The 13501-nt window shown below is 49.1% G+C and overlaps 1 protein-coding gene across 10 annotated transcripts in view; it reads right to left on the bottom strand.

The window, feature by feature from the left end:
- Positions 1-13501, bottom strand: part of MECR (mitochondrial trans-2-enoyl-CoA reductase) — a 44001-nt gene that overhangs the window by 19338 nt on the left and 11162 nt on the right. For all 10 annotated transcript variants that reach the window (XR_011254076.1, XM_069574853.1, XM_069574851.1 and 7 more), the window contains exons 2-3: positions 7926-8023; positions 7348-7479 (exon numbers count right to left, since the gene is read on the bottom strand). Coding sequence is in view for 9 of the 10 variants with exons in the window: in XM_069574853.1 (XP_069430954.1) it covers positions 7348-7479; positions 7926-8023 (230 nt within the window). In the remaining variant the exon portion in view is untranslated. The remainder of the gene's footprint in view (positions 1-7347; positions 7480-7925; positions 8024-13501) is intronic.

Genomic DNA, 13501 nt, shown 5'->3' with positions numbered 1-13501 from the left:
TTGGAAGAAAAGTTGTGACCAACCTAGATAGCATATTAAAAAGCAGAGACATTAGTTTGCCAACAAAGGTCCATCTAGTCAAAGCTATGGTTTTTCTAGTAGTCATGTATGGATGTGAGAGTTGGACTATATAGAAAGCTGAGTGCTGAAAAGTTGAGGCTTTTGAACTGTGGTAAAGACTCGAGAGTCCCTTGGACTGCAAGGAGATCCAATGAGTCAATCCTAAAGGAAATCAGTCCTGAATATTCATTGGAAGGACTGATGCTGAAGCTGAAACTCCAATACTTTGGCCACCTGGTGTGAAGAACTGACTCAGTTGAAAAGACCCTGATGCTGGGAAAGATTGAAGGCGGGAGGAGAAGGGGATGACAGAGGATGAGATGGTTGGATGGCATCACCAACTCAACGGACATGAGTCTGAGTAAACTCTGCGAGTTGGTGATGGACAGGGAAGCCTGGTGTGCTGCAGTCCATGGGGTCACAAAGAGTCAGACACGACTGAGCAACTGAACTGAACTGAACCCCCAACCCACATTCCAGTTCCAGACAAAAGAATAATAAAATGTCCAGTTTAAATGGCTCACTCAAGAGGGCAGGAACCGAGGCTGTGACCTGCCGCGAGTCACCTGGCTCCCTGGGCAGGTACTCATCCTACACCAGCTGTGAGCCAGGCCCTTGAACAACAGTGTGCTCCTGGTGTTCACGGGGCGCTCGCTCCAGTGGAGCAGAACAGGAGAGACATGAATGAGCAAGTGTGAGTGCTGTAAGTTATACAGGGAGAGAGAAACAGGGGGAGAAGATGACTTCAGACATGAGGAGTGAGGGACAGCTTCTCTGAGGAGGGGACAGGCTGAGAGGTGAAGGCCAGAGATGCAGCCACTCAGTCCGCAAACATTCCCAGGAAGTAAGAAGCGCAGACTCTCGAGGCAGGACAGAGATAGGAGCGGAGCAGGACAAATACACACCAGCAGGGAGACCGGGGTGGGAAGAGTGGCTGGAGATGTAGCCGACGTGGCCCTGGTTGGATGGATGTCACGAACCAGTGAAGTTGCTCAGTCGTGTCCAACTCTTTGCGACCCCATGGACTGTAGCCCACCAGGCTCCTCCATCCATGGAATTTTCCAGGCAAGAGTACCAGAGTGGGTTGCCATTTCCTTCTCTAGGGGATCTTCCCGGCCCAAGGATTGAACCCAGGTCTCCTGCATTGCAGGCAGACACTTTACCGTCAGAACCACCAGGAAAGTACCACTTTCAAGATCTTGACCCACAGTTAACTGTGTGTTACACTCTAACTCAGTCCATTTACGTATATACACACACACACATACCCAACAGAAGCCAAAGTTTCATGGAACAATACTTAACTTTACTCTATGTGACCTGTTGTACTCTGGGTCAGGGTGTGAGGAGTGGATTTTAGTGAACAGGAAGCTTCTAATTTTAAAAGTAAGTCTGAGGTGATTGGATTTACGCTTTAAGATCACTTTGTTGCTGCAGATGTACGGATGGCCAGTAGGTACGTGAAAAGAGGCTCAACATCACTAATTACTAGAGACATGCAAATCAAAACTACAATAAGGTACCACCTCACACTGGTCAGAATGGACATCATTAAAGTCGACAAATAACAAACGCTGGAGAGCATGAGCAGAAAAAGGAACCCTCCTACACTGCTGGTGGGAATGTAAGCTGGTACAGCCACTATGGAAAGCAGTATGCAGGTGCCTCAGAACACTAAAAATAGCGCTGCCACATGATCCATCAATCCTCCTCCTGGGAATATATCCAGACAAAACTATCATTCAAAAGATACATCACTCCTCTGTTTCCAGGAACACCGCTCACAACAGCGAGACATGGAGAGAACCTAAATGTCCATCCACAGAGGGATGGATAAAGGAGGCGTGGCACGCATACACAGTGGAATACTACTCAGCCAGAAAAAAGAACGAAACAATGCCATCGGCAGCAATGTGGACGCAGCTAGAGATTATTTCAATAAGTGAAGCGTAACTCATGAAGAGAAAGACAAACACCACAGGATATCACTTACATGTGGAATCTAAAGTCTGGCGCAAATGAACCTGTCTACAAAACAGAAACAGGCGCACAGACATAGAGAACAGCTCTGCGGTGGCTGTAAGGGCGAGGCGTCAGAGAGTGGGGTGGCCTGGGAGTCTGGGGCTGGGAGATGCAGACTCTTCTGTCTAGAATGGATAAATGAGGTCCTACCGTACAGGACAGGGAACTACACTCAACATCCTATGATAAGACATGGTGGAAAAGAGGATTAAAAAAAGAATGTCTGTATATGTACAGCTGAGTCACTTGCTGCACAGCAGAGATTGGCACAACGCTGTGAATCAAGTATGTGCTGTGTGCTCAGTCGTGTCTGACTCTTTGCCACCCCATGGATTGCAGCCCACCAGGCTCCTCTGTCCATGGAATTTTCCCAGGCAAGAATACTGGAGTGGGTTGCTATTTCCTCCTCCAGGGGATCTTCCCGACCCAGGGATTGAAACTGGGTCTCCTGCATCTCCGGCACTGGAAGGTAGATTTTTAATCACTGAGACACTTGGGAAGCCCCAAATCAGCTACACTTCAATTAAAAAAAAAAAATCACTCTGTTGCTATGTGGAAAAGATGTGGGGAAAGGGCAGAGTAGAAATAGGAAGGCTAATCAGGGGGCTACTGGAGGGGCCCAGAAGTGAGGTGCTGGCTGCCTAGACTTTGGTAGCAGGGATGAAGAAAAGTAGATGGATTCGAGTTATGTTTTGAAGATAGAATCAACAGGATGTGAGAAGCACTGGGTGAAGGGTGACAGGTCCTCACCCCTGCAGGCAGGGACCCACATAAACCAGAGTCAGACATAGGCAGATTCAAGCCCTGGCTTGCGGAGGACTTGCTGGGTCACCTTAAACGACATGGAGCCTTGTTGGCGTGGTGTCTCAGGGTTCCTCAGCCTATCTTTCCAAAGTTCTTGACTGTGCGCTCATGACCCATGGCCCTGGCTCTATTGTGGTCCAGGGTGGGGAGCAGGGGGCAGGCTGTTAGGTGTGCTGCAAGAGGGGAGAAACAAGGTGGGCTTTAGGGGCCAGGAAATGGGGTCAGGAGGCAGGAACATTCTTTACTAAAAGCTGTGTCAATCCCAGAGAAGACTGCTGGCTGAGAAAATAAGACTGAAAAACTGAAGGGGTGCTTTGAAGTCCAGAAGCTGTCTTGCCTTTCTCTGGGCTTTGGGCAGCCTAGTTTTCAGATTTCAGCACCATCTTTATAATCATCACCCCCTTCCATCTTAGTCAACATTGACTGTACTCTACTCTGTGCCAAACACTTAGTGAATGGCTCTCTGTGCATGAAATCAAAGGTGTTTTCTAATTCCTCTTAATGGTAGGACAATGGAAATCCAGCCCTTGACATGGATTTCTGGGGCTTGGCAGTCGCTAATCCTCTTCTTAAGAGAACTTGGGTGGGATGGGGCAGCTTCCACATCAGCCTCCAGGGCTTTCAGGGGAAAGTAGAAACCCTTGGGCTTTCGAGTTGGAGACAGGCTGCTTAAAACCCCCAGCTCTGCTGCTCGCTGGTTGTGACTTTGATCACGTCACCCTTTTTGAGCTGCAGTTTTCCTGACCCATGAAATGCGGAGGACAACACTCCCATCACAGAGTGAGGGCTGCACAGACTATCACCGTGCCCGGTACACAGCAGCTGTGGAGCCCCCCATGGGCTCCTTTTCTGATCGGCATTTCCCAAGCCTGAGTTCCGAGGGCTCCCAGTCCCCACTCTCGTGCACCCAAGCCTAAACTGTCTCCATCTTCTAATGCAGGGGTCACTAAACTATGGATCATGGGCCAAACCTGGCTTGCCACCTGTTTTTGTAAATAAAGTTTCACTGGAACACAGCCCACTTTTTAATGTATTGTTTATGGCTATTTACAACAGCAGAGTTGAGCAGAAGTGGAATGGGCTGCAAAGTCTAAAATATATACTCATTGGCCCTTTAAGAAAAAAGTTTGCCAACCTCCCATCTAATGCATATGGAAATCCAGTGTTTGCAAAGGCCATAGTATGTATTCCCTCAGGTGAGACAGACAAGGCAACAATAATCAGCTGTTTCAGAGATGGTGAAACTGAGGCTCAAGGTCACTGTGATTTAAACAAGGTCATGGGGCGGTGGTGGTGGCGGTGGTGGTGGAAGGAGAGCCTGCCTCTGACTCCCAGGCCAGTGCTTGCTAGGCCCGGAGGTGCCTCAGCGGGGTCTGAGCATTTCCAATGGGCATGTCAGTTCGCACCTTCTCTGGCCCTGCCTCCCCTGGGTCTGGGGAAAAGGATGACCAGAGGCACAGCAACAGTTGAGCGGATCAGAGCATGAGAAATGACCAAGATCTGGCCAGCTGAGGACTTCTCTGGTTAATGACGGCCACTCTACTCAACTGCAGTCTTCTCAGTCTCAGAACAAAGACTGTCTGTTCAGTGCTACATGCTAGAGCCCCACACTCCACGGATGCTCACAAGATGTTTACTGAATAAATCGAGTTAATTATCGTCCTGACAATGACAGAACCCTCCTCCTCCCCGACTGGCACCTGGTTTAAAGAGTCACCCTTTCTCTGGGGGATAAATCCCAGCTCTGGCTATGCCAGCACCACACACGTGCTTTTGCCCACACACACCTGGCCCGCGTCCTTTCTTCTCTCCCATCTAATCCCCAAGCCCGCTTACTCCAGCTTCTCTGTCCACCGGTCTCTCCAATGCCACAGCACCGTTTGTTCAGACCCTCATTATCTGAAGCTTGGATTGCTCGGCCACCTCCTCACTGGCTTCCTGCCACCCCCCCCCCCACCCCCGCCCCACTCTCTGCCCTTTCAGAGCGTTCTCTGTAAGGTACAAATCTGATCAAACTGTTCCTCATCTTCACCCTTCATCAGCGCCCCCACCTCCACACACCGACTGGATGTGGGCTCTCCATGACCAGGGCCAGTCGACCTCGCCAGCCTGATCTTGCTTCTCTGCACGCCCCACCCCCCGCCCCCACCATGACCCAGCCACACTGAGTGGCCTGCTGTGCCTTCTCCCATCGCCACACCTTTGCCCCTGGCTCTGTTTCCCCTGTCTTGTAGACCAGTGGTCTCCAACCCTTTTGGTTTTGTGGGAGATAATTTTTTTTGCAGCAGTGGTGGGGTGGGGGGGGGAGGATCAGGTGGTAATACGAGTGGTGGGAAAGCGGCAGATGAAGCTCCTGCTGGTTCCTAACAGCCTCAGACCGGGACCGGGTCCATGGCCCCCCGGGGGTGGGGTGGGGTGGGGCTGGGGACCCCTGTTCCAGACCCAGGTCAAGCCTCACTTCTCTGGGAAGCCCTCCCTGACGCTCCCCAAGACAGGGAGCTCTTGCCCTTGTGTTCCTCCTGGGAAGACAGCACTCATTACGCTGCACTGTAGTAAGTCCCGTCTTCCTACCCCAGCCAAGGGCGTGTGGAGGGCACAGACTGTGTCTGTCCCACGTCGGGGGCCCTTCACTCCGCACAGTGGGTGTGTGTGGCCCGAAGCACCTCTCGTAGCCTGTGAATCTTGGCAGCTCTCAATCTGCTCACCTGGCTATGCTTTCACTGTGTGGGGTGGTGGAGTGGGGAAGAGGGGTATAGGAGAGGGTGGGGCCATTCTTGGAAGCATCCCTGATCTCGCAGAAGAAAAGAGCTTTGTAGACTCCTGATACTACTTTTTTCCTGCCCGGTACATTCTTCTTTCTAGAACAGCTCCCTCCTAACCTCTGGGATTGTCAACTGCAAGAAGGCCCCCCTCCCTACACCACAGATGTTGGCAAGAGACTCAGCCGGGGCAACCATGAGTGGCCCAAGCCCCATCCCCTGGTGATAGGTTCGTGGATGGGCAAAGACCCAGGCAGGGCTGGTCAGAGCCCTTCTGGGGGATGGACGCAGTGGTACTGGCCACATTGTGGAGGACATGCTCTTCTGATTGCTCTAAGGATGATGCAAACCTCAAGCTGCCAGTGACTGTCCATTAAAGGTAGGTATCAGAGTGGGTGTGACTTTTAGCTCCACCAATTAATGGCCGGGTGACCTCGGGCAAGTTGCTTAATCCTTTACGTTTACTGCTGTCCCACCTGCAAGATGGGAATAATAACAATACCTACCTCACGCCGTGGGCATATGAGTACATATAGGTAAAGTGCTTGTAACAGTGCCTGGCACAAAAGGAGTGGTGGATATCTGTTGCTATTTCTACCTCGCTGTGGGGACAGATCCCATCGGAGGGCTAATAGGAACAAGAGCAAAAGCTCTCACAGCCCTGGGGTTTCTAGATCCAGCTGTGCCTGAAGCCTTCCATGTCTTGTACCTCCCTGTTCCACAAACCAATTAACTGCTTTTCTGGCAAACCAAGCTTGAGTTGACTCTTTGCAAGTTATAACCTCAAGAGTCCTCACGCTGGAATGAAGTGGGAAAAGCAGGGGCGACCAGAGTCTAGGGGCTGTCTTTGCAGTCTGCTGTTTAAGTTTGGACAAGGGCTTCTTCTCAGGCTTCAGCTCCTCGTACGTCCAGTGGGGTGAACGCCAGCCCTGCTTCCCTCTCGTGGCTGCTACCAGGATCCATCCGTGTGATGTTTGTGCCTCAAAACCCAGCAAGTGCTAAAAACACATCTCACCAAAGACTCCAAGAAACTCCTTACCTGCAGGGTGGCTTATGCAGGGCCTTCCAGGCGGCCCCACCCGCTTTCTGACCCGCCCCCCTCACTTTTTCCTGCAGTCCCTTCCCACGGGCACATCCTCTGCTGAGGCTATACCGAGTTTTCCTCCATTTCCAAAAGTCACCTTTGTGTCTTTGCTCCATTTGTGTTCTCCAAATGCCACCATTTAGGGCTCATCTCCACCTACCAAAATACATCCATCAGAGGTCCCTGCCAATGAAGCCTCCTCCTGAAGCCCTTGAGACTTTCTCTCACACACAGTTGCCAGAGGTGCCCTCTGCTTTCTGTGAACCCGCAGCACTCCCTTTGTGGAGGCTGTTGATTTGGAGATTCCGTCAGTGAGATTTTAACCTCCCGGAGGGCAGGGGCTGCCTTGATTCCCCGTTGCACCCTACGTTCCCTAGGGACATAAGAGCTCCAGTCAACGTGGGTGCACAGTGCTGAGCGCTGATGCACTGTCTCCTGAGCAAAAGAAGCAGAGATGCTGCTCTCTGGTCCAGCTTCCATCCCCCTTGGAGGTGGGTGTATGGACCTAGTAATAAGCCCCATGCTGCTTTCTTACACTGAGACAAGGAGGAAATGTGTACCATGTCTGTGAAATAGGATCTGAAATAACACATGCTGGAGACACCAGTAGAAACTCACCCAAACCAGGATTCGCTGGGATCACCCAGTCTCCTGGCTTCACCCCAGTCACACTGCTGCCCACGGCTACGACCTGTCCAACACCTTCGTTCCCTCCAACAGCAGGCAGCTGGGGAAGGAGGCCGTAGTTTCCTAAGGGAGAAGAGCACAGAGGGTCATCCATGAAGCTTGGGTGGTGAGGGCATGGGCTTCGGAGTCAGACGGACCTCAGCCCGATCTAACTAACTGTGTGACTGACCAACCTCTCTGAGCCTGAGCCTCTTCATCTGTAAAGGGGATGTACTCCTCACGTTCACGGGTTATATGAGATTAGATAACGCAGCGATTGAGCCTAGCATGCTGTCGGCACTTTACAACGGTGGGTTTGCTCCCTCACTGCAATCTTCCTAACTCTAGAAAAGCCTCACATTCCAGGGAGGGGAGGCCAGAGAGGGCTCACACAGTGCGCAGACTGCCTCATCTGGAGAACAGCTGCCGCTAATCACAGGAATTTCACACCCACACCTGGGGAGGAATGAAAACGAGGTGGCGGCTAAGCAAAAAAGCCAATTAGCATAAGCCACAGAAACCAAGGTTACCTTGGATCATATTTATGTCAGATGGATTGATAGGGGCCGCCAGCATCTTCACATGGACGTCTGATCCGCCCACAGCAGCCAGCTCCAGGTTCTTCAGTCTAAGCACAAAGCCAGAGAGATGTTCATGTCACCCAGGCTAGACAGGGAGTCTTTTGCTCAGATCATCTCCCCAAAGTAGGTCAGGCAGCAACATTTTTGAGCTACCATTGTGTGTCCCAGGGATGAGGGTTTTGTTAGGAGAGAGGAGCCAGAAGGAATTCGCACAGGATACAGGTTAACTCTCATTAACTGTAAGTGGACAGTCCTGGTGACCTCGTGACCCCACCACCCACTCCAGGGCAGAAAATGGTTAAAACTCCTGTGGGCCTGGGTTAGCCCTGTGTTGTCCAAACTTGCTTGATTCACCTGGTATACTAATCTTATGGATTCTCAGACCCCAGCTCTGATCCACTGAATCAGAATCTCCAGATAAGGGGCACCCCAAGGAACAACTGGGAAACCCTTGCATGGCTCATTTGTTCTCCAGTTTTTCCTTTTGCTCCAACACACATAGGGAAGACATTTCCATTAGCTGCAGAGTGGTGAGGGAAAAAGAGATGGCTCATGGAGGTGGGAAAGAATTCCCTGGGTGACTGTAGCTTGCCCCCTGGAGAGATGTCCCTTCATGACAAGGATCTGGTCTGTCAGAAAGGATGCTGGATGGAGAGCTGCTGGTCTCAGTGCAAAACTCCACCTCAGACGGCTTTGTCACCAACAGCACGTTCCACCCCTGCTCCAGGCTTCCGTTTCTTTATTTCTAAAATGGGGGTGATGTCACCATCACCTTCCCGTGCACTCGATCACTTCCAAGGGCTCTTTCCATTTCAAGTCTGTGTGGTAACTGCCTCTGCTCATAATGTCTACGCCCTAGACGTCACGGTCTGCATCCACTGGAATGTTGGTTAATGGGTAAAACCTGCCCAGTGGCAATGCCACGTGCTACTTTTGTTTTTTTAATAAAAGGAGACCTTCCAATCAGAAAGGGCTGATCTGTGTATTATTAACAGACCAATTGAGCCTCATGACTTTTAATTATTAGAGAATCCTTTTCTGTCTCTCTCTACACCTCTAAGACTTATTGTTTGCAGTGTTTTTCTCTGCCCAAACGTACTCGTTAAGTAATCATTCTCCTTCTTTTTACTTACTGAAGGCACATGTAACAGCTACCCCGAGGTTCTCAGCATTAGGCAACAGTGTCACTTCACTAAGCTGGTGTAATTCTGCCTGCTTCCTGCTGTAATCTGACCTTTCAATTATACCTGAGGCTCCGCTAAGGTTAAGAGTGTGATTTCCAAGAAATGGCTTGTACTGGTAGTAATAAAGGTGACAGGTATTTATGAGGTGTTTATTATACACCAGGTCCTGTGGTAAGGGCTTAACTTTTGTTTCTTGGTAGAGTAAGGCTGGTATTCAGGATCTTTAGTTTTCTGACCAGGGATCTAACCTGTGCCCCTGAAGAGGAGGCATGGAATCTTAACCATGGTCTACCAGGGAAATCCCTGTGCCGAAGGATTAAAATGCATAATCTAAGATTCCTGTGACAAAAGTATAAATATTCCCAATTTATCAAGCAGGAAATGAAAGCTCCTGCAAATGATGAAATTTACACAGAGTAGGAGAATTGGCCAGACTTCCCTCATAGCTCAGTGGGTAAAGAATCCGCCTGCAATGCAGGAGACCCCGGTTTGATTCCTGGGTCTGGAAGATCCCCTGGAGAAGGGATAGGTTACCCACTCCAGTATTCTTGGGCTTCCCTTGTGGCTCAGCTGGTAAAGAATCTCCCTGCAACGTGGGAGACATGGGTTCAATCCTTGGGTTGGGAAGATCCCTCGGAGAAGGGAAAGGCTACCCACTCCAGTATTATGGCCAGGTGAATTCCATGGACTGTATAATCCATGGGGTCGCCAAGAGTCAGACATGACTGAGCAACTTTCACTTTCACTTTCAGGAGAATTGATCAGGGTGGGGCTTATCTACTTTCAAGGTGCTCTTATTTATCTTGCTTTAATCCAGCAGCTGAAATTAGCATGGGAATCCCTCTGAAGGCCTACAAGGACCTCCAGGGACCCACCCTGGGAATCCTTGTACTGGATTATGACCAAAGTAAGAGGGGCAATGGGCTTCCCAGTTGGTGCTAGTGGTAAAGAATCTGCCTGCCAATGCAGGAGATGCAAGAGATGTGGGTTCGATCCCTAGGTTGGGAAGACTCCACCTGGAGGAGGAAAATGGCAACCCACTCTAGTATTCTTGCCTGGAAAATTTCATGGACAGAGGAGCCTGGTGGGGTGCAGTCCAAGGGGTCACAAAGACTCAGACATGACTGAGCACAGCACACACACAAGGGAGGACACACTTTACCATGACTGTTCAGTTCAGTTACTCAGTCGTGTCCGACTCTTTGCAACCCCATGGACTGCAGCACACCAGGTTTCCCTGTCCATCACCAACTCCTGGAGCTTACTCAAACTCATGTCCATTGAGTCGGTGACGCCATCCAACCATCTCATTCTCTGTCATCCCCTTCTCCTCCCGCCTTCAATCTTTCCTAGCAACAGGGTCTTTTCAAATGAGTCAGTTCTTTGCATCAGGTGGCCAAAGTATTGGAGTTTCAGCTTCAGTATCAGTCCTTCCAATGAATATTCAGGACTGATTTACTTTAGGATTGACTTATTGGATCTCCTTGCAGTCCAAGGGACTCTCAAGAGTCTTCTCCAATATCATAGTTCAAAAGCATCCGTTCTTTGGCACTCAGCTTTCTGTATAGTCCAACTCTCACATCCATACATGACCACTGGAAAAACCATGGCTTTGACTAGATGGACCTTTGTTGGCAAAGTAATGTCTCTGCTTTTTAATATGCTGTCTAGGTTGGTCATAGCTTTTCTTCCAAGGAGCAAGTGTTTTTTAATTTCATGGCTGCAGTCACCATCTGCTTTTGGAGCCCAGAAAAATAAAGTCAGCTACTGTTTCCACAGTTTCCCCATCTATTTGGCATGAAGTGATGGGACTGGTTGCCATGATCTTCGTTTTCTGAATGTTGTTTTAAGCCAACTTTTTCACTCTCCTCTTTCATCAAGAGGCTCTTTAGTTCTTCTTCACTTTCTGCCATGAGGGTGGTGTCATCTGTGTATCTGAGGTTATTGATATTTCTCACGGCAATCTTGATTCCAGCTTGTGCTTCATCCAGACCAGCATTTCGCATCATGAGTTCTGTATAGAAGTTGAATAAGCAGGGGGACAATATACAGCCTTGATGTATTCCTTTCCTGATTTGGAGCCATTCTGTTGCTCATGTCCAGTTATAACTGTTGCTTCTTGACCTGCATACAGATTTCTCAGGAGGCAGGTCAGGTGGTCTGGTATTCCCATCTCTTGAAGAATTTTCCAGTTTGTTGTGATCCACATAGTCAAAGGCTTTGGTGTAGTCAATAAAGCAGAGGTAGATGTTTTTCTGAAACTCTCTTGCTTTTTCGATGATCCAACAGTCATCCACGATGACCATCCACCATGACCCACGATGATCCATGATCCATTGTGGGTGGGTGGGTGGCCTGTGGCAGGGTCGGGGCCCTGAGTGCGGCAGTGCTTGCATGGGGCCTTTTAAAGGAGGTCGCCATTACTTCATTACCTCCACCGTAGTTTGGCCTCAGTCCAAACAACAGGGAGGGAACATACCCCCGCTCATCGGAACAAGACCCAGTTTCCCCTCAGTCAGTCTCTCCCATCAGGAAGCTTCCATAAGGCTCTTATCCTTCTCCATCAGAGGGCAGACAGAACGAAAACCACAGTCACAGAAAACTACTCAAACTCATCACATGGACCACAGCCTTGTCTAACTCAGTGAAACTATGAGCCATGCTGTGTGGGGCCACCCAAGACGGATGGGTCATGGTGGAGATGTCTGACAGAATGTGGTCCACTGGAGAAGGGAATGGCAAACCACTTCAGTATTCTTGCCTGGAGAACCCCATGAACAGTATGAAAAGGCAAAAAGTTAGGACACTGAAAGATGAACTGCCCAGGTTGGTAGGTGCCCAATATGCTACTGGAGAACAGTGGAGAAATAACTCCAGAAAGACTGAAGAGATGGAGCTAAAGCAAAAACAACAGCCAGTTGTGGATGTGACTGGTGATGGAAGTAAAGTCTGATGCTATAAAGAGCAATATTGCATAGGAACCTGGAATGTTAGGTCCATGAATCAAGGCAAGTTGGAAGTGGTCAAACAAGAGATGGCAAGAGTGAATGTTGACATTTTAGGAATCAGTGAACTAAAATGGACTGGAATGGGTGAATTTAACTCAGATGACCATTATATCTACTACTGTGGGCAATAATCCCTTAGAAGAAATGGAGTAGCCCTCATAGTCAACAAAAGAGCCTGAAATGCAGTACTTGGATACAGTCTCAAAAATGACAGAATGATCTGTTCATTTCCAAGGCAAACCATTCAACATCACAGTAATCCAAGTCTATGCCCCCAACCAGTAATGCTGAAGAAGTTGAAGCTGAATGGTTCTATGAAGACCCACAAGACCTTCTAGAACTAACACTCCAAAAAGATGTCCTTTTCATTATAAGGGGCTGGAATGCAAAAGTAGGAAGTCAAGAGATACCTGGAGTAACAGGCAAATTTGGCCTTGGAGTACAGAATGAAGCAGGGAAAAGGCTAACAGAATTTTGCCGAAGAGAACACCCTGGTCATAGAAAACACCCTCTTCCAAAAACATAAGAGAAAACTCTACACATGGACATCACCAGATGGTTATTACCATGACCGAAAAACAGCTGCAATCTATCAAAATAATGTAGAAACACTCTACAGAAAATGGTTAACTAAGAAGAAGTTGATGACTAGGGCAGAGAGAATAAAGAAAGGGCTTTTTTTTCCCCCTTGTAGGTTAAGTATTAAGAAATGTATGTATTTATACATATCTGGAGGAGGGAGAGTCCTTGTAACAATAATAACTACTGTTCGAGTGCGCACCAGCCAGGCGCTCAGCTAAGTGCTTTCCATGTGAGTTTTCATACTATTACTCTGACTGTATAGCTGAGGAACAAAGGCACCAAAGAGGCAGACAACTTTTTTAAGGCCCCCTGAAGTAGTAAGTGGCTGATCTGAATTGAACCTGGCAATGTGATACTGGAGAAGCCAGCTGGTGAAGGGCTGACCCCAGACCAGGCAGAGGAGGCTGTAGGAGGAGCGCCGGTTTGGAGCGGTAGGTGTCTTCAATCCTTGCCTGGGGAGACGAAGGGGGCCAGCCTCCCCTCCCAGGATAAGCAGGAAGGCCTCAGCCCAGAACACATGTAGAAATCTGAATTCCAGAGAAAAATCCTGCCCGGAGCAAATGGATCGTGGCCTCATTGTCCTTTTGTATTATCCACACTGCTTCTCTCTTGCATTGCGACAAATAATCGGAGTTTTTCTGTAAGCTGACAGAGTCTGTGCACTCAAGCTACTTAAATACATTTTTTTCCTGCACATTTTCTACATGTTCCTCCCTCAGCCCAGGATTCTTTTTTTCCACAGCTTCTTTGT

Source organism: Ovis canadensis, chromosome 2 (genome assembly GCF_042477335.2).
Source record: "Ovis canadensis isolate MfBH-ARS-UI-01 breed Bighorn chromosome 2, ARS-UI_OviCan_v2, whole genome shotgun sequence".
Lineage (NCBI taxonomy): Eukaryota > Metazoa > Chordata > Mammalia > Artiodactyla > Bovidae > Ovis > Ovis canadensis.
This window is presented reverse-complemented; position numbering and strand designations above follow the sequence as displayed.